At 40.1% G+C, this 20,809-nt stretch overlaps 1 protein-coding gene across 1 annotated transcript in view; it reads left to right on the top strand.

Moving 5' to 3' along the window:
- The window catches only part of VWA8 (von Willebrand factor A domain containing 8), an 88,181-nt gene extending 74,233 nt beyond the window's left edge, over positions 1 to 13,948 (top strand). Inside the window, exons 38-45 of the mRNA XM_063304566.1 lie at positions 253 to 361; positions 1,889 to 2,045; positions 2,573 to 2,681; positions 8,179 to 8,304; positions 9,839 to 9,997; positions 11,089 to 11,187; positions 12,523 to 12,761; positions 13,643 to 13,948. Coding sequence (XP_063160636.1) covers positions 253 to 361; positions 1,889 to 2,045; positions 2,573 to 2,681; positions 8,179 to 8,304; positions 9,839 to 9,997; positions 11,089 to 11,187; positions 12,523 to 12,761; positions 13,643 to 13,751 — 1,107 coding nt within the window. The 3' untranslated portion in view covers positions 13,752 to 13,948. The remainder of the gene's footprint in view (positions 1 to 252; positions 362 to 1,888; positions 2,046 to 2,572; positions 2,682 to 8,178; positions 8,305 to 9,838; positions 9,998 to 11,088; positions 11,188 to 12,522; positions 12,762 to 13,642) is intronic.
- The last annotated feature ends 6,861 nt before the right edge of the window (positions 13,949 to 20,809 follow it).

Raw genomic sequence — 20,809 nt, 5'->3', positions numbered from 1 at the left:
AACTTTGATCACTAGAATGGTCATCCTTCCATGATGCATAACATTCTTTTATTGGACATGATCCTTCATTTTCCTAGTTATTATAGAATTGATCTTTTATTTCTGAGGAACCTGTTTATTAATGCATTGGATCATCAGTTCTTTAGGCCAAGGAATACTACTGTGTGAAGATTGTTTCATGTCTGTCTCACAAATATGGCAAGATGGATTCTCCTCTAATTCTTGGCTCTACATGTTGTATTCCCTCAACAGATAACTATCCAAAGAGACAGTGGTTTGGATGTCAGCTCTCCTAAACATGGGAAGATAGATCCAGACAATGCCCCTCATGTTGGAGGAAACACTTGGGCTGGTGGGACAGGTACAAAATCATTTTTTGCTCCTGTGCACGTAGCTTCAACTTAATTTTTTGGTGTAAAAAGACAAAGTGGGTATAGCAGAGTCTATGGAGAATCAAGTCTCCAGTAATTTCCTTGCTATGAAAGATGCTCTTCCAGTGGTGTCCACAGGACCTGGTGATTTGTCAAAATGACAGAAGCAGGGTTGTCACACATGCTCTACCTCTTTTGTGTGAATATGCACCACTCCATATAAAAGGAGTGGAGCTGGTGTCATGATGTTGCAATATGTCATCAATATATATTTTCTGACCTCTTTAAGGTATCTTAACTTTATGGGACCACAAAATCATCAACCTATAAACATTTTAACCAAGTAAGACAGGGAACTCAGCAAAGGTGCCTTCAATAGCTTTCTCTAGTCACCATGATGCCTGGGAATTCTGGAGTTCTCAAAATGTCTGGAAAGGTTCAATTGTGTCCAATTTTCGGAGACTGCCTGGACAAGTCCCTGCAGTTTTCTTGGCAAGGTTTTTCAGAAGTGGTTTGCCATTGCCTTCTTCCTGGGGCTGAGAGAAAGTGACTGGCCCAGGGTCACCCAGCTGGCTTCATGCCTAAGGCGGGACTGTGTGTGTGTGTGTGTGTGTGTACACACACACACACACACATACATACTGTATATACAGTATATGGATATCTACAGTATACCTCATATATATACTGTATGTATGTGGAGAGTGAAGGCCAAAGGTCCCAGTGGTGGTAGGGGCACTTGGGGCTGTGACCCCCAAGCTGGGAGAAGGGCTCCAGCAGATCCCAGGAGCAACATCAGAGCTCTCTGTCCAGAAGAGTGCAGTGCTAGGAACAGCCGAGATCCTGCGCAGAACCCTCAAACTCCCAGGCCTCTGGTGGAGGACCCGAGGTTGAGGAAGACACATACCTCCCATAGGGGCGAGAAGGGAATTTTTTTTATAGTGTGTGTGTGTGTGTGTGTGTTTGTGTGAACTGTATATCAAAAAAAATTCTGAACTGATTAGGGTGCTGGAAATAGACACACATGTATTTTAGAAAGGTTGTTTTGCCTACCTGGACGTTTGCTTCACAATTACAGACAAAAGAACTGAAACCTTCTGGCACAGTGAGCTTTTATTATATAGATTAAATGAATAAGGGTTTTTTTTAATAGTATGTTTTTTTAATCTTAAATAAAAAGTTTCAAGCTGAATCTTTTAATTCAAGATTAAAAGGTAAATTCTTATTCTATTTCTATCAAATTTGATTTTTCCTAATCCATGTGGGTATTTGTGTACATGTGCACAAAAAGGTAGGTAAATAAGTAGTTAAATCCTTTAAAATACAGATAATGTTAAGGCTCTCAGACCTGGACTGCACAAACCCAGATGACCACTAGATGGCAGCAGAGAGATATAGAAAATGTTGGCCCTTTGCTGCCACCCAGTGGTCATTTAGAATTTGCAGCCCTGGATAGTACGCTAATGAAATAATAATGGCTATCCGCTCCTGGTCAAAAGTTTTGAATCCTTTTCCAGGTGGGAGAGACACTGCTGGCTTGGGAGGCAAAGGGGGCCCCTACAGACTGGATGCTGGTCACAAGGTGTACCAGATATCTCAAGCTGAGAAGGACGCTGTACCTGAAGAGGTGAAAAAAGCCGCCAGAGAGATGGGCGAAAAGGCTTTTAAGCAGAGGTTAGTATCCACTTTTCTCTATTTCATTTTTGCTTGTGTTCCCTTCCCTGTAGTGACTGCAGGATTTGGATAAAATACTATATATGTTGTGCCCAAGAATGAAAGTCTGGACCCCAGCCTTTAGGTTGATCTGCTGCTGCTGGTGGTGATGCTGATGCTGATCACATGGTCCAAGGGTTTTCATTCTTCTTCTCTTCCTCTTGGGGGCGCATTAGTTGGTTGCATTCCTAATGCAAACCAGTTTATGCATATAGGGGAATGTGGCCATTTGTAAGACATTAAGTAAAAAGCCTGCGAATGAACATGAGGTCACAAGAAGCAGTGGAACAAGTTCGTTTTGGTGCCTGAAGCACCATGTAACATGACACCACCAAGGTCTGCCTTTTGTCATGCTGGCTGGGGCATTCTGGGAGTTGAAGTCCAAACATCTTAAATTTCCTAAGGCTGAGAAACACTGATCTAGGCCTTAGATAACTGTGTAAAAGAATCAGTTTTCATTCAGTTCCATATTGTCGTAATTGCTTCAGATTAAGAGAGATCCAGATGAGCGAATACGATGCATCAACCTATGAAAGATTTTCTGGAGCTGTTCGACGACAGGTTCAATCACTCCGAATTATTCTAGATAACTTACAGGTAATAATTTTGTTAATTGATCCATGTTTTTCTCTTCTCCTATCTGCCAGCCTTTGAAAAGGCAACCTCCCTTATCTGTATTTTAAGAAATAATTTCCTTTCACATTCTCAGCAGGAGGAAGTTTTTACTAAAACCAGAGTGCAGCAGAGATCAGTCTGAGTGTTTAATCAATAATCTTTGTAGGTTCCACTTGAAAATTTCTAGCAATGGTTGCCTAACTAAATGGCATTTGTTATATGTATGATCACATAATACAATGTTATGATGAAGAGCTGCACATCCCAATGAATGCTCAAAAATACACAATTGGTGATTGTAAGACATGGCATTCTTACAAATCTAGGGCTTTTCAATGAAACCAGCTAGCACTGTGCAGTAATAAACATCAACAGGACAGCACTTGATAGCAGGATTTAGCAACTCAAGAGTTTCCCCACTTTTATTCTGGATTGTTGGGAAGAGATTATGTAAAGGGCTCAGAGCTCTGTCTGTCCATTGGGTCATTAGCAGGCTCAGCCTCCAAAAACAGAACAGAGCAGGAGCAAATTTGGTATGGTGAAGCCAGCTGGGTGACCTTGGGCCAGTCACTCTCTCTCAGCCCTAGGAAGCAGGTAATGGCAAACCACTTCAGAAATCTTGCCAAGAAAACTGCAGGGACTAGCATGACTTTGCTACTCATACTTCCCTGGTTATTCCTATCTGCCAGTGTTTATGCCCATAGATTAAATGCCAACAGCAAAAGGATGCTTGTTTATTTATTCAGTTTATATCCTGCTCTGCTTTTTTGGAGATTCTAGAAAATATTGATATGAAAGTATTAAAAACAAGTATCAATTAATACAGTTATAATTCAATCAACCTCGACGTCATCACACAAGGTACAAATTGATTAGAAAGGATTCCTGACAGGGTTATGGGTTTCCTTCAAGTTTCCATGTTGCAGAGATTAATGATCAAATGCAATGGCATTCATAAATAGCTTATAAACAATAAATGCTAATTGAAAACTGCAACAAGATATGTATGTTCCAAATCCACACATTTATTTTAGAATTCTCTGAGTCATGTTCAAAGGCAGAGCAGTACTGTAATGTCAGCTGATGAAATGGGAAGGAACAGGGGAAAAGTCCATATCCATAACATTTACATGCATGTCTGATTTAGATCAAAGGCTCACCAGGGACTGAATATGGGAATGTCAGCTAGAATCAGCAGAGAGATGAATTGGCATAGTGTAGTAGAGTACTGGACATGGGTTAAGGAAACCTGGGTCTAAAACCTTGCTGTGACAGCCAAGATGTTCATCCGATATCCTTGAAGAAGATGCTATACTTCAACTGAAGTGTCTCTGGGTCAATAGAGTTGACCCTTTAGACTTCAACAGTACCAGTCAAAGTAAACAGAGTCACATTTGTGAGATAAGTGGCTGTGTAATATTGATAAATAAATAAACAAACTATATGAATATTATTCTTAAAGCTGTTGTGAGCATTACAGCCTGAACATCAGACTCCAAGCATTGCTAAATAAATTACATAGTGTTGTATAATCCCCATGTAACCTATTCAGAGCTCATTGAAAAAAGGGATAGTAAACAAGTTCAGACACCAGATGCAAGGAGGCAATTCCACTCTAGAACTTGCTGCATGTTGTTTTAAAAGAAACGTTGGTTTATATCTCAGTATGCTGATATATTACTGTCACATCATTTGCTCCAGCAGTGATTTGCACTGGGTGAGCACGTAGTTCATCTGTGTATGCAGTGTGATGGGTGTTGGACATTTGCAATTATCTTTTTTTAAAATCTAACCTCTACTTTGTAAAAGGCGCGAATTTCTAAATAGAATAATACATATATTTTAGGTTCCAGTTTAAATGCTGCAGATCTTCTGCTTGTATTAATAAGACAATCCCGATCCAATGTTCTTCTTTGGCCACATGTCAGCTACAACATGCTTTTCCGCTTCAATAACACATCTCTTGTTTGAAGGCTTTCTCATATGATGGGTCAGATGTTGTATTCAAAATCTCTTAGGAAGACTAGAGATGCTCAAGGCCATTACGAAGAAGCGTGCGACTCATACTTGGCCATTGCCATGCCGAGTCTGCTATATCCGGACCTGTGTCTGTTCTGAGCCCATCAGCACCCTTTCCCGCATTATCAGCAAAGGACGTACATCCGTCTTCCTTTTGACTAACAAAAGGTTGTTTTAAGTTCAAGGGGAAAGTGCCATAGGCTCACTTCCTGAGACTGCATTGTCTTCCTAGGAAATGTGCAACAGAGCTCTTTCACTAAGGAACCAGACATCCCCTGCTGCCTGTAATATAAAGACAAGGAAAAGGCTAGTCCAGCTTTTGACCTAAACAACTGTTTATTTGATGTCTGGGGTAGGGAAGAAATAGTGTGGATCCCATTATTTCTTTGCTATCCAGTCATTGCTGAGACAATACTGTATCTCCTGTGTTGCTGCTTCTTGCAGACAGGAAGTTCCTATGTTTCAAACTTCTCCAAACAAAAACAAAAAGGAAATGAAACATGGATATTAGAAAGAGATGTCTTCCTAGCTTTCTGATGTCCTCGTTTTGATCCTGGGGGGCTGTGTTCCACCTCTGTCGTAAGATGAGGACCTCATTGTGTAAGAACTGGGCCTAGGTCTCATTAACTGAAGTTCCCATTCCATTACCAAGCAACTCTTTCTGAAAATCGATGTGATGTTTATTTATTTATTTATTTTTCTATCCCGCCTTTATTATTTTTATAAATAACTCAAGGCGGCGAACATACCTAATATTCCTTCCTCCTCCTCTTTTCCCCACAACAGCAACCCTGTGAGGTGAGTTGGGCTGAGAGAGATCTCACCTTTCCTCTGATGCTCCGGGAGGCGTAAAGGAGGCTGTCTTTTTTTTTTTTGCAGTTATAACTAAGCACCACAAGAACATTCGCCGTGAGCTTTCTTAAGATAAAAAGGCTATTCAACCTCGTCTCCTGTTATTAAATAAAGAAGGAGCAATCGTGGGTCATGCCTGTCAGTTTGTGATCTACATCAGCTTTGCATGGCAAATTAAGAGCCACTTTTCAAAGGAGCAGGGCTATAAACGTTATTAATTTGTATTTGTATTTTATTAGATGTATTTTATGTTGTTGGTAGTGTAACATGATGTAAAATCCTGGAGCATTGGTTTTAATAATGAGGCTGCAGAGAGAGAAGCAGCAAAGGGAAATGCAGGGAAGCCATGTTAAGAGAAAGCCACCGAGAAGTCCAGCATCATGTGGGTGGTAGGGGATGAGAAAAAGAAGTGGAAGGATGAAGAGGCATGATTTGCTACTCTCAATCAGACCTCATGCAACCCAATGGCTAAACTTTTGGCACTCCCACAGGAAAGGGAGAATGGGGTAAGGATGAGGAAGCCATGACTGCACAGCATCTCCTGAAGACACTCATGTCCCCTAGAACATCTCCAGCTGTGCTGTTGAACTTCAGTGGTGAAATCTCCAATTTCCGGGGATCCATTTTCTCATGCTTTTCAGCATGAAAAAGAAAAAAGGGCCAGCAACTCACATCAGTTGGACCTTAGCGCATGCTTGGCATATTGTACCGAAGGAGGGCTACTCACACACCTGGAAGTGTTGTTAGGCTGTTCACTGGTGGGACAGAGTGGCAAAGAAATTTCAAATGAGGACCTGTTCCCCAGTTTGAATCACAGTTCTGCTATGAACTCTCTAGATTAGGGTTTCTCATCCAGGGTTCCATGGGACCCTAGGGTTCCACAAGAGGTCACTAGGGGTTCCCCAGGAGATCACAATTCATTTAAAACATTATTTCAAATTTGGGCAACTTCACATTAAAGAGGCAAGTTTCTTTATTTTAGTTTAAGAATACTGTTAATGTATATATACTTGAGCCTGAATATGCAGGGGTTCCCTGAGGCCTGAAGAATACTTCAGGGGTTCCTCCAGGGTCAAAAAGTTGAGAAAGTCTACTCTAGATTACTTAAGTAAGCCAGTTCCATTGCTGTCCTCTGGAATTTGGAAGATAATTTAGCTTAGAGTTAAGATAACAGAGAACATAGAAGAATGTTCTACAAATGTCATTTGTTTGTTTTCGTTATCATCAGCAAGTAACTGGGTTTCATTGTTACATTCAAATAGGATTTCATTGTTTTGGGGCATGTACTTTTGTGGGCCTTGGGTTACACACTAGAAGAATTTCACTCTTTAAATAATTTGAATTTTATTCCCAGGGTTTAACATTTCCCAGGAAAGATTTCAGGGTAAGCAAATAGTCGAATAGGAAGTCTTTTTTTCTCAGTGCAGCTAGCAGGAGCATGCAAGTTCTCGACAGAGGTCACAGCTAGGGACAAAACCCTACATGCCCGAACCAGAGTCGCAATCTCAGCCAGGGTCCAGGGCCAAAGTCAACAGTGTCTTCTTAGGATTGATATTACGTTTACTGTACTTCAGCCTTCACTCAAGGCTCACCAATAGATGGCAAAGAACACTCTTCAATTTGGCCACTTTTAGGGTATCTTGATATGTATTATGGCCAGCCAGGTAAAGATAGCAAGTTAATCAAACATTTTAAGTGAGACATTTCATTCTGATGCAAAAAGGACAGTAAAGACAGAATTGTGTAGCTGTGAAACTGTAGGAACAGTGCAAGATTTCATTTAAGACTTCCTCTGCTAGTGTGAGTTACTGGGCATTAAGTAAATAGAACAGGGGGCCCACGGGGGGTTAAAAAACTCATGATGGTGGCCACATCCTTTTTCACATGCAATCAGAGCCCTCTGCAGACACCGCTGAAGTAGAAGCTTACTGGATTTTGAGTTCCTTGTTAACAGCACTCCATCCATCATCCGAGTAAAACATTGAAAGAAGTATGCTTCCCGTGGGGTATTCCTTTTGTTTTGGTTTTTAACAAGACCAATGCTTGGTGCAAACAGTATTGAGGGCAATTAAATGTACTTTCCACAAACCGGAATTTTTTTTTGCCTTCTGTCATTTTCTTCCCTTGATTATCTTTCAGCCATACAGCACTAGGGTTTTGAAGACCAAGAACATGTGCATTGTACATCAGTTATCCATGCTTCTGTTCTATATATGTCACTTCTGTGACTTTGCTTTGCTTAGGTTTTGTTTGCTAAAAGAGGATTCATTGATTTGGCAACCCTCTTTGTCAGAGTGCTGGAATTATATGGGTTGTCAAATAGGACGTAGGTCTTTGACTAAATTCTTTGATTAAATTCTAGCATTTCATGGTTCACATCACATGCAAGATCTAGAGATTGAAAAAGAATGTATTTCATCAACATTGATGACTGTTGCTCTTCCTTTGATAGAAAGACCTGTCTAGTCATGCTTTAGTTTCAGATACTTGTGCCAAAGCTAATTGTAGAATTTGGAACACAAGTCCTATTAGACCATTCAGTGAAAATATCCCATCAAAAAATGGAAGGTAGCCTTAAAGATGATTATGATATTTTATTCCTCCATAGGCCAAAGGGAAGGAAAGGCAGTGGCTACGACATCAGGCAGTTGGAGAACTGGACGATTCCAAGATAATTGATAGTCTGACCGGGGAAAAAACCATCTATAAGCGACGTGGAGAACTTGACCCACAAGTAAGTTAAGTGTTATAAACCAGCTTGTCCACTAGTTATTTTTCTAGTCTGTGTGTGTAATTTTACTGAAGAACGTGAGACCATAAGGAAAATTACCTCTTCTCAAGAGTCCCCAACTGCATGTGTTCATGCGTAACCAGTGCATACTGCTTATATTGAAAAGTCACAGCTGATGCTCCCTCCAGCATGATCATGAAGCTGAGCTGGAATAGTTTCTGGAGATTTCCCAAGCTAAGCTCCAGTAGGCTGAGATGATGATTGACATATATTATGGTGTGAATCACAGTAGCTATGATAAGTTTCTTTCCATGGTTTCTTAGTGACTGTTGTAAAGGGTGTAGTACAGTGTTTCTCAGCCTTGGCAACTTTAAGATGTGTGGACTTCAACTTGCTGAGGAATTCTGGGAGTTGAAATCGACACATCTTAAAGTTGCCAAGGTTAAGAAACACTGGTGTAATAGTTCTAAATTAAATTGTAGCAACTCTGGGCATGGTGGACTGAAAGAGAAATTTTCTCAGTATTTTAGATACTGGATCAACTGGTTTTATCTTCTCTTTGGCTAAGAACGAAACCAGACATGACAGCAGCAGAAGACCGGCAATAAGGACTCAGTTAAAAAAAAAAGTTTGATGTTTGCAAGGTTGTGGTATTCAGTGGCAAAGTGGTTTAGTGATAGCTGTGTACCTTAAAAAGAGTTTTGCACTAACAAGCTTAATTTTCAAGTGTAGAGTGAGGTTACAGTCAGTGGTCATACGCCCCAGCCAATTTAATTCCAGAGCACCTGATAAATTCCAGCCATTTGTTATGTTTGATCAGAACCCTTGAATTGATATAAAGCATAAATAATCAGAGAAAAGAACTGAACTGTGAAAGGATTGCTGCACTGAGGAAAGAAGAATTCAAAAGAAAATATTCAAATAGCAATTCAGGGAAAAATATTCAGATGCAACTCCGACAGATACCTCCCTGATTCTCTGGAGTATAAGAAGGGGGAGGAGGGACAGCACAATCGGACTTGCCAGATTCTGACATTATAGCCAATCTCAATAAAAGTAGTTTTAGTCTTCCTGTGGAGTTTGTTTCATGGTCTGGTTTAACTAGTGGGGTTGAGGGCTTCTACTTCCACAGCTGAGGGTGGATTTAAATCTGGATCTCACCACATCTGATCCAACACCTTGATCACAGTGGCTCACTTTTTAAATATTCTGAAAAACCCACTGCTAGTGCTATTCCCAAGAAAATCAGAGTACCTGTAGTACAATTCAGTGAGTGAGCCAGCCTTGGATTTCCACAAGATTTATGATTTGGTAGAATTTTAAACACGCAGGTAGACAAAGAATACCTCTGAATCCAAACACGGAAGAAGGGTGTTCTTTGAAAACTGATTAAGTTCATTTCTTCCCTGTCTAATCAGTATCTATTGATTCTGTGTTTACATCTCTTTTTACTTCTAACCTAGTATGTCCTCTTAATTCATACATGTTAATTAGTTGACATGTAATTTTATAATTTGTCGTCATCTATGTCTTTAAGCTTGGAAGTCCTCAGCAGAAATGCAAGCGCCTCTGCCTGGTGGTGGATGTCTCTGGCAGCATGTACCGTTTTAATGGAGTCGACAGACGACTGGAGCGATCCATGGAAGCCGTTTGCATGGTCATGGAGGCGTTTGAGAATTATGAGCAGAAATTCAAGGTGACTCTCAGATGGAACCAGATTTGAATAGCTATAGGTGCACATGTTGGCTTAGGAGAAAGTACAGTATAAAAGAGTTTGCCTCCTTTTCCCTGAAACATCACAGAATCTCACAAAGTCTGGGAATCGATTGGATACTTGACAAGCACATTAGTGTCTAAATGTTAAATTAGGTTAAATTTTTAATAAACGTACCGTACCTGATAATGCCACAGGCCCATTTTGGATGCGTTTTCACACTTGGCAGTTTTCCCACCCTGGCCTGATACCATTGCTAATCTGTGTAAAACCCTGTTTTCTGCCTAATTCACCCATTCTTTTAGCAAGCCTGCTGTAGTATTATTATGTCACTAATGCATTGTGACTTAATGTATTCGTGAACCTGCAAGAGGTCATGGGACTCTTTGCTGTTTCTGGAAGAGTTACATTTCAGTTTATTTCCCCTCCCCAGAAACGTGTTCATGCTTGCAGTGTAAGTGTCAAGAAGTTTAGAATTAATCGATTTCTTGGCGCATAAATTAAGAATTAATTAATTAACATTTTTTAATTAATCATATATTTAATTAATCAAATTAATAGTACTATAATGTAAATAATAATATAATAATAAAAACCACCTTTTAGTTATCATGAATCAAAAGGAATAAATAAATGTGAGCATACCAGGTACAAATATTAGGTGAATTGCCTTATCATTTTTTAAATAATCCACAGGCTGGAACCCTGGCTCTTCTAGGGAGAAATTATTGCTGCAACAATTAAGAAGGAAAAACATATAATTGTTTCTGCTTTTGTGAAGTCCCAAAGTTCCCGTTTTGATGGAGTTGAGGCTTGGTCTGCTGGGAATCAGCCAGTGATATTTGGTCGTTTACTGAAAACAGGAAACTAAATTGTAACTTTTAAACATGTGACTGAAGACCTAAAGCGTGTATATAATTTGGCATATTGGCAGAGAGGCGGTGGTGACACAAGAATCAACGGGTGGGGGAACCTTGCTTTAAGCCATAACCTTGGCTGTTTTTGTTACGACAGCGGATTCCTTTGCTTGAAGATCCTGCTTCAATATCTTTGTTCACATCTTTTCCATGCAGTACAATATCACTGGCCACTCAGGAGATGGTTTCAATATACAGCTGGTCCCCAGTGACAAAATTCCAAAGAACAATAAACAAAGACTAGATATTCTAAAGGTATGCTTTATTTAATTAAACATTTAAGTCTAGCATGACAGATTTATAAATGTTTCTATCCAGGAGAGAGAAGCAAACTAGATACAGAGCATAGAACTATGTTGGAAAATGGTACACTTTTGGTGCTTAGGAAACTGGGGGAAAATATTGATGTTCATATAGAATATCTCCCTATACAGTATTAGTTCCAGTAGTGTATGGATTTCCTTCCCTGTGTAATGATCCTCTTAGCAAAGCAAAGCTGGAATAATTTTGTTCTCATCAAGCATTGTTGTTATATACGGTTGTCTCAAATTCCTGTAGGTCAGCCTTTCTCTGATGGGGGCCATTACATCATTACTGGCAGCTTTTATAAGCCAGGGGTCAGCAACATGGTTCATTTATGTAATGCCTTGGCAAACATGCTGCTTACATGGGACCTGAAAGTTGAGATAGACAGACAGACAGACGGACAATAGATTTTTTTTTTACAAAAACGTCAATGGACAAAATCTCATTAAGACCTCCAAATTGCACAAGACAGGAGACTTCCCCCAAATTTTGTGCACTTAAAAATATATATGTTTCTAGTAGGCATCAGTGGTCCCTATTTTTATCAGATTCATTTCCTAGTATGTATCTGAGCTTTGCCCCCAAGGTGTCACAGAGACCTAGTGGATCTCTTGCAAACTTATTCTGTGAGCTAGTCCCCAGTAAGTGTATATGAGACTGCATTGTTCTTATCTTTGAGTGCAGTTAATTGACTGGATTTTCTCTTCTACGGAGACAAAACTAGTGCTCCCCTCATCAGGCTGTTGATTCTTAAACCTGATCCCTGCACTCCCTAAGAGAAGATCTTGCTGTGGTTCTCAGCTTCTTAAAGTGCACTCATGTGCTCATGGACCTAATTCCTGTCTAGCGGCATTGAACATAAGCAGGAGATAACTTCATCTTAATACTTGGATTAGGCTTCCTACCTAGGCATAAATAAATATTAGTGGATTAAGAAAGAGAGAATGGGGGCTGGTCTTGGTTGCTGACCAACTTCCCTGATCAAAAATGGTTCACAGTGATCAAATCCAGGTAGTCGCCAAGTTCAGGTAGTAAAAAATGGGAGATCTCTAAAGAGGGGAGAACGTTATCTCGACTGAGTGGATAGTATCAGTGGCTTCCACTCTCAGAACAGTCTCCTGAACCTGTTAAATGTTAATAATACAATTACACTTGATTTCTCTGTTTGTTTGAACAGAGACTCATGTGCTAGGTTTTGAAGGGGGTCAGATCACACTGGGTTAGGGTTGTCAGATCACATCCTTGGGGATGTCAGTTAAGGGAGTCTACTTTTTGTCACCCCAGATTATGCATGCTCACTCCCAGTTCTGTATGAGTGGAGATCATACCCTGGAAGGCACAGAGCATGCCATTCAGGAGATCGCAAAAGACGAGGCAGATGAATACTTTGTCATAGTCTTAAGCGATGCCAATCTGGAGCGGTATGGCATTCCTCCGGCAAGATTTGCACAAGCCTTGACTGTCAATGCCAAAGTGAATGCTTTTGCCATATTCATTGGGTCCTTGGGGAATCAAGCAGACAGGTAAGTTGAAGCACGGATACGAGCACAAAGCTCGGGAGGAATGTATGGGGCGAGGGATGGCGGTTGCTGCAATTGCTGGGCAAATCTTCACAGATCCCATTCCTGGTAGGAACGGTAGGAGCGATCCTCTCTCTCGTTCCTGTCCCAGGCTTACTGGTGCTAAGTAGGCAGAGGGAAGCATTTTTTTTTAAAATCCTCGTTTTAAAAAGGGATGCTGATGGAAGCAATTCTTCTGTTGCCCTGGCTTCGGAGAAAGCCGATCAAAAGTTGCTTCTTTGAGCATGAATCATAACAAAATTAAGATGACGTAAGGAAAAGGGAGGCTGAGGCTCGATTTCAAATAATGATTAACCACACTGAGCCAAGCCCAAATTTGGGAACCCAGGATGTTCTGTTCAGTTCAGGAGTGGCTGGAGTAAACAACTTCCCCCCCCCCAACAATCTGACCATCTTCTCTACCCTCAAAAAACTGCTCCCACGCCCGAGAAATGCTGAATAACATGTCATTTTGCAAACCAGTGAAAACAGCTTGAAATCATTCCTCATACTTCTGTTCTAACCTCATCACACAAAACTTAATATGCCCCATCTCTTAATAGACGAGTTTGCATTAAAGAAAGTTGTTGGGAATTTCTGCCCGTTGCAGTTTCAGTGCCACTCACAACTTGAGATACGAACACAAATCCCTAGAAAGTATTTCCCCAACGCTTGTTCTCACTGAACCTTCTGACCTTTAAATTTTAGGATTCAAAAGTTTTTTGTTTAAAAAAAAACCCAAGTTTTTTGGTTCCTTCTTGAGAGATCAATTTTACTGAAATATTCATGGATTGATTAGAAGTGATGAAATCTTGAACGGTAATTTCTTCCCTTCTGATCTTTAGATTGCAAAGGATGTTACCGGCTGGTCGTTCTTTTATTGCTATGGATACCAAGGAAATTCCACAGATTTTGCAGCAGATTTTCACATCCACCATGCTTTCAAGCTCCTAGAAAAGACTTTTATTCAATAACTTGACTGATCAACACACAAGACCAGCTCAGACTAATCAAAATGACCTGTTGATCAGCACTGCAGCACTAATACCCTAATCTTTATATTGAACTAGATATACTTTGTATTGGAATACATATTATACTTGAATTAAATTATGCTATTCTTCAATAAAGAGCTTGGTTTTAAAAACACAGTCAGAGCCTTTGAATAAATCAAAGATTTATATGCAGACTTCCTTAAATACAATTTGTGTTCAATATCTATCAGAGAGAATGACATAAAGGATACAGTATTTCTGGTTGATTCTTTTTTAATATTTCTTTTGAAGAATTGGTACAACTCAGAATAAATTTGAGTTAGTTTCTTACGCTTCTCTTTCAAAAGGAGAAAAATGGATACGTCTGGTTAAAACAAACTCATTTTAAAAACTACACCAACTTCTAGGTACTCAGATAACTTGTTTTGCATTGACTATAGAAGAAAGGGCACATGCTGCCATGCTGTTCTTAACTATTGTAACATCTGTGCAGTGTCCAAATCCAACTCCTTTAACCCTGTTTCTTTGCACTTGCTCCTTGGAGTACATACACAGTGTGGTTTGTTTTATTTATTGCAACAGATTGTTGTTCCATTTCTCCAGCCTCTATACTAGGAAAGCCTTCCCCACTCACAGACATGCTCAGAACAGCCCAGTTGTCTGACCTATGTCCGAGATGTTCTCACTTTCCTTTTGCGCAAAACTTGAGAAACAAAATTCCTCTGTAGGAGAAGATGCTTGTACAGCAAAACCTCTCCACTCAAGAGAGGTTGGTGGTCCTTGTGCCACCACTCAAGGAGGAAGATAACAAGGTCTTTCCTTGGCGACTGGGCAGCAAATCATCAACATGTTGTGATGGAATGTCTGGATACCACAGTGACTAAATAATGTTTTGCTGCTGGTATAGTTGGCTGATTTTGGCTGTATTGCGAAGCAGGGAGAAGACACCTTTGGATTGAAAAACATTCTGACAAATCTAACATGCTGGAAAAAGCATTTCCTCTGAGAAATGTGTTTTTCTTGCAAAAGAAAAGATTTTCCAAAACCTACTCCCTTGTTACTGTTCATCTTATTGATGGATGAGTCCTCACATGCAGAGACGAGGTGGGAACCGTATTTAAGCTACTGTATCTCCCATGTTCATTCTTGTGTAGCATGCCAAAGGTTTGCAAAGGGTCATGACCATGAAAAGGAAAACGGGAAGAGCCAAAGCAACCCTAAAACACAAGTTGTTGCAGGCACTGAATGCAAATAATAGTTGATAAATCAAGCAAATAAATAAAATAAACTTCCTGATATACTAATGGGTCAGATAGTTCTCAGAAGTCTTGGAAGAATGACATCAAAACCTTAGCAAGCAGAGCATCGTTCATGCACACAGACTGAATTATTAGCTATGATTCTACCTAGCCAGAAGGAGCTTTCTGATGTTTAGTTACCTTTTGATAACCTCTCATTGGGTTATTCCAAAAAAGTTACACAAGAGCAGGTGATGGCATCTACTGTCTAGGCCAGCGTTTCTCAACCTCAGCAACTTTAAGATGTGTGGACTTCAACTCCCAGAATTCACACATCTTAAAGTTGCTGAGGTTGAGAAACGCTGGCCTAGGCTCAGAAGCAAAGCAGAAATGGGCTTTGTTTTTCCTTGGATAAGAACCCACCATCACCAAACCTCTTCCCTTCTCTTGCCAATAAAGCAGCATGGGTATGTCCAACCTCAACTTGAAGATTTGAAAATGATCTTCAAGAACTCAGGGTGTTCAAAATAGAACAGCCAGGCAGTCAACTAAGACTGGCTAATGTGATGACGTTATGCCACTAAATTGCTCTTCTCGCTGTCTGCCAGTTCATTTCTAACTCTCTTTTATAACTTTAAAACCCTTAAACAGTTTGCAGCCAAGTTCCTTCTTCTTGCATTCATGACCAAGCCTAGCATTCGTTTCTCCTCCAAGCAAGAGGCCGGCTATGAAAGAACCTTTTCCACAGCTCACTGCACATCAGGGCAACGACCTCAAGAAAACACTTGTTATTCTCCGTGATATTGTTAGAACTATACTTAATTAATGTTACTATACTTAATTAATTACTTAGTTTTTTCAACTTTCTTTACTTTGTCTTACATGCTGGATAGTTTCAATTCAATTAGGGTAAAATCAGGTAAAATCTGGTTTTAGGTTATCTAGGTTCATTATCATTGCTTTATCGTGACTTTCTTTTATGTTCTCAGTTTATCTATTCAGGGTCCAAAAAACAACTTTCTGATCAACAAGTGACATATTCTTCTCCGAAGGCTAGTAAATATGGGCATGTTGCTTCTACTTTTAGGATGCCTTTTTTGGGTATTCAACACATGGATTGTTCTTGGTTTTCTTGATTTATATACTTCCAACAATGTCATCCATTCAGTCAGGGTTGGATCACCTCCCATTTCGGCAATATGGGCAAGCGTTGACATGCTGCTGTAAAAAGCCCATCAGCTGCATCCCAAGACATGCAAACAGTAAGAATCTTCTTTTCCAACTCCTGACATTTGAAAAAACAAAGAGGAGCCTGTTTGTGTAGATTTCCATCTTTTCTATTTTCACTCTGCACAAAATGCAATGGAAAAGTGCATGTCTGTGTTCAGAATTATCCCCAACTATTTTTTCTACCATATGTGCCTCTGCCAGTTAATTTATTATCATAAATTGTTTTTGTTTTGTTTTTGAGGGGAGAGATAAAGCTTGAGAGGGTAAATTATTAACTTTGATTCTTCTATGAATGCAAAACATTTGCTATAAAACAGCAAAAACCATGAAACAGTTGCTGGCACAGAATATCTACAAGCTGGTACTTCCATCTAGTGCAAGGACATAAAATACTAAAATTCTTAAACAGGGATGCTTTGACTCAGTACCAAAATGACAGCAGTGTGGGGACCAGGTGGGCCTCCTTAGAGAGAGATTACTTCCTTGTAACCCACTTATCTTCCTTTTGCCACAGTACATGGAAGAAAGCCTCCAATCTAGGCAATTTAACTGATCAAGCAGCACTATACCGCACCTTTAGGTACTATCGATTTCAATCAAAGCGATTTCTGTTCTAACCTCATCACACAAAACTTAATAGGCCCCATCTCTTTGAAGCAAAGATATTATTGATTTGATTATGTGCCATCAAGTTGTTTTCAACCCCTAGTGACCACATAGATAGATATTCTCCATAATACCTAATAGATTTAGGTTATAAAATAGATTTAGGCATTTTATATAAGGATTTTAAAGATCACCATCAGCATTTGTAACTAGGCCTGAAACTAGGCCAGATTAGAAATGTGCTTTCTAAAGGCTTAGTTATAAAAAGCTTCAGGCTTCTTCTGGAGTCCTCCATTTAGAATTACCATGGGACTGAGGTGGTTTAATTATTTTGAAAGTGAAAACTTTGGGCCCTTCAACTACCTCCTGAAGCAATCTGGGCTTCTTTGGGGCTTCTGATGGCTTTTCTGAAACAGTGTAGAATAGGACCCGACAAGAAGCAATCCTGAACCAAGCTTGGATCATAGGAGAAATTAATTTAGGAAGTTCACAGAACTGTACCCCAGCAGTCCATTCTGAGGCCAGTTCTACAAATAGGCACAATGAGGCAACGTTCAGGTACCAGAGGTTGGGGAGGGATGGTAGACTATGTTGGCCTGGCCCCATTTATCCCCCACGTACCCTGGTGGCTGCAGGGAAAGGAAGGGACAGACACCATTTACATATCTAGAAGTCCATGCCTAGCCTCAATGTTCTAATAAACATTGTGGGCAAAGGACTTGTAGTTGTACATTATGTAACACAGACAGATGCTGTTCTTGGGGGATGCAGTTCTGGGTTCAAGACATGATCTTACTCAAAGGACCCCACTGGGCTGTCCCCAGCTGCTGCCAACTCCTTTAAATAAAAGTGCTGACATAGGTGCCTCCATCTAAGGTCATGGCTCGGATGGGAAGTAAGTCTTCTCAACCTTCCAGGAAGCCAAAGGAATAAAGGAAACCCATTTCATTCATTCATTCATTCATTCATTCATTCATTCATTCAATCAATCAATCAATCAATCAATCAATCAATCAATTTATATAGCCACCCATCTCAAACCAGTGACTCTGGGTGGCTAACAGTCATAAAAAACAGTCAAACAATTAAAACAGTACAAAACTTGAACTATCTTGAGCCCCACCCTTTTTACACGCATCACACCCCTGACCCAAGATTTTTAAAGAGTACTAATTAGAGGCGATCTGCATGAATGAGAGACTGCATCCCCCAAAGATTAGTGTTCAGGTATTGTTTCTTTGATCAGGAGCTGCTGTAATCATAGCACCCAATTCACGGTATAATCTACGCCTGCTGCAGTGCTTTGAAAGGGGCATCTGATCTGATCTATATCTCCCTCCACATTCTTGCAGGATTAGTGCCAAATCAGAGGCTGGGTCTCTCTTGGCAAGCAAATGGAAAAAACTCTGCCTTCAGAATTCATTGAGCTGCCTTTGAGCAATTGAATCTTGGGAAGTGTTCTTCTTTTCGCAAAAGAGCTCCTTGTGCCTACAGTTTTCATGGCTTTCACTGGAATGAAAGGCTACATTAATTAAGATCTCTCTCCCCCACCTTCCCGTAAAACGGGATGGAAGTGTGAGAACACATTTCACAGAGCTCTCAACAAATCCTTCCTTCTTGTGAAGCTGCCTGTTCAATGATCCCTTGCAGCAATGAGAGGCTGGCCAGCTGTTGCAGGCCAGGAAATGTGCCATCTCCCTTCTATACCAAAAGAAAGCCTACACTACCCACATGTTTTTACAATGCAAAGATTTCCAGCCTACAGAGCTGCACCACCCCCTCTGGTGGCTGGAGACCAGCTCTGGGAATTGCTGTGGTCTAAAATGAATGGGCACACACATTTGTGCTTAAACACATCACTTCCTGCATCCTCCCCAGAGACCCACCGGCCACTGTGTAGCTTTTGAGTAGTTTCCCTTCTCTTTACTAGCTTATGTATTTCTCCTGTCCCAGACTGCTTGCCTGATTTCTGCAATCAACACTCCTGCAAGCAAAGAATGGCATGGCTTCGTTAAAGGCAAGCCACGGGAAAAGAAATGAGGAATGTGAACAGTGTAATTTGTAGAGCATTTTCACAGTTAACTCTCATCAGGTCCTTAAAGCCATCAGAAAATATAGGTTAATTTAGGACTTAGCACTTCCAACCATCAGAGAAGGGCCATGGAATACCACAATTCTTGTTGATGGAAGCAAAGAAACAGAGCCAAGTTTCTTTAAAGACCCTTGCTCTGACACAGTGCTGTTCAGGTCAGACCACCACCTTGAACAATGCATCTCATCAACTGGTGAAAACGAAAGTACCTCCACCATCATCTTCTGGTGTAATATCAGCCCAGTAGAGATCAGTTCCAGACCAACCAAGTTTAATATTATGCTAAATGAGCAAATGCCGAACCAAAGAATTCAAAAGTTACATCACATTTTATGGGAACACACAGAACTCTGAGATTTATGGTTACCAGCATACCCATAAATATGTCTCAGCATCAGTGGTAAAAAGTGATGATTATGTTATCCCCAGGCAGGGATGATTCCAGATGTTGATGAATCCCAATTTTCACAGTCCACCAGCTAAGCTAACTATGAAGGTTCCTGGGAGTTGTAGTTCATCAACAATTTTCCCTCTTCTACTCTACTGGGTGCAATCACAGTCTGACTTTTTTAAGTTTCTGGATAAGAGGATGATAAAGAAGAATCTGAAGTTGCTTTGAGTTGTTACTTTGGAGAATTCATTTATTGCACAGCAGGAAATATGTATATAAAGGAATAACATGGTCAAATAAAACATTTCCCTACTTCAGTCCACTGTAATTATCATTCCCAGTTTGCCTGCTGAGTGGAGCATGAAAAGTCATCATGAAATAAGTTGCTACAAGAAAATGTTTGAGTTTTCAAGGCTTAGGTTTTATTAGGCACACTGTTTCTGGACCACTGTTTTGGACATGAATATTGTTCACCCTTTTTAATATAAAAGGCAAATGTTGCAAGGCCAGCCCTGTGTGGCTCTTTTACTGCTAATGCCATTCAAAGAGAAAAGGGAGCTTTTGCTCTGAATATAATTGTTGAGACAATTAATAGAAGCTTACCATGGTATCACATGAATAACCTACAGCAATATCAGGTAAGTAATCTGCCATTGTTGGAGGTGTACACTATTGTATTCATGAACAGGATGGAATTTTTGCAAACTTGGCAAGTGCCAAAATCCAAAACGAAAAGGACTGAATAATCTGGCTATACCTGAAAACGTCTGTGCCTGACTAGTATTTAGATGGAGACTATTCCGATTAATTACTATGAGCTCATGGAGGAAAAGATAGAGGACACAAATGCAAAATAGTAAGTAGTTCATACCCCTTTAAACCATCTCTCTCTCTCTTTCAATCAATTAGCTATTTATCCATCCATTCTCTATCTATCTCTATCTATCTATTCTCTCAGTCAATTAAGCATCCATCCACCCATCCATCATTTCTCTCTCTCTCAATCAACAATCCATCCATTCTCCATCATTTATCCATCCATCCATTTATCATTTCTCTCTTTCAATCAATTAGCCATCTATCCATTCATCTATCCTATCATCTATCTATCCTATCATCTATCTATCCTCAGTCAATTAGTATTCATCCATCAACCCATCCTCTTTCATCTGTCTGTCCATCCTTCAATTCATCTATGCATCCTATCATCCATCCATCTATATCTGTCTATCCATCCATCCATCCATCCATCCATCCATCCATCCATCCATCATTGCTCTCTTTCAATTAGCCATCCATCCATCTATCCTATCATCCATCTATCCTATCATCTATCTATTTATCTATCCTCAGTCAATTAGTATTCATCCATCAACCCATCCTCTTTCATCTGTCTGTCCATCCATCAACTCATCTATGCATCCTATCATCCATCCATCCATCTATATCTATCCATCCAT

The sequence above is a fragment of the Candoia aspera genome, chromosome 5 (assembly GCF_035149785.1).
Source record: "Candoia aspera isolate rCanAsp1 chromosome 5, rCanAsp1.hap2, whole genome shotgun sequence".
In the NCBI taxonomy this organism is placed as follows: Eukaryota; Metazoa; Chordata; class Lepidosauria; order Squamata; family Boidae; genus Candoia; species Candoia aspera.
Note: the sequence above shows the minus strand (reverse complement) of the source record. Positions and strands in the feature narration are given on the sequence as shown.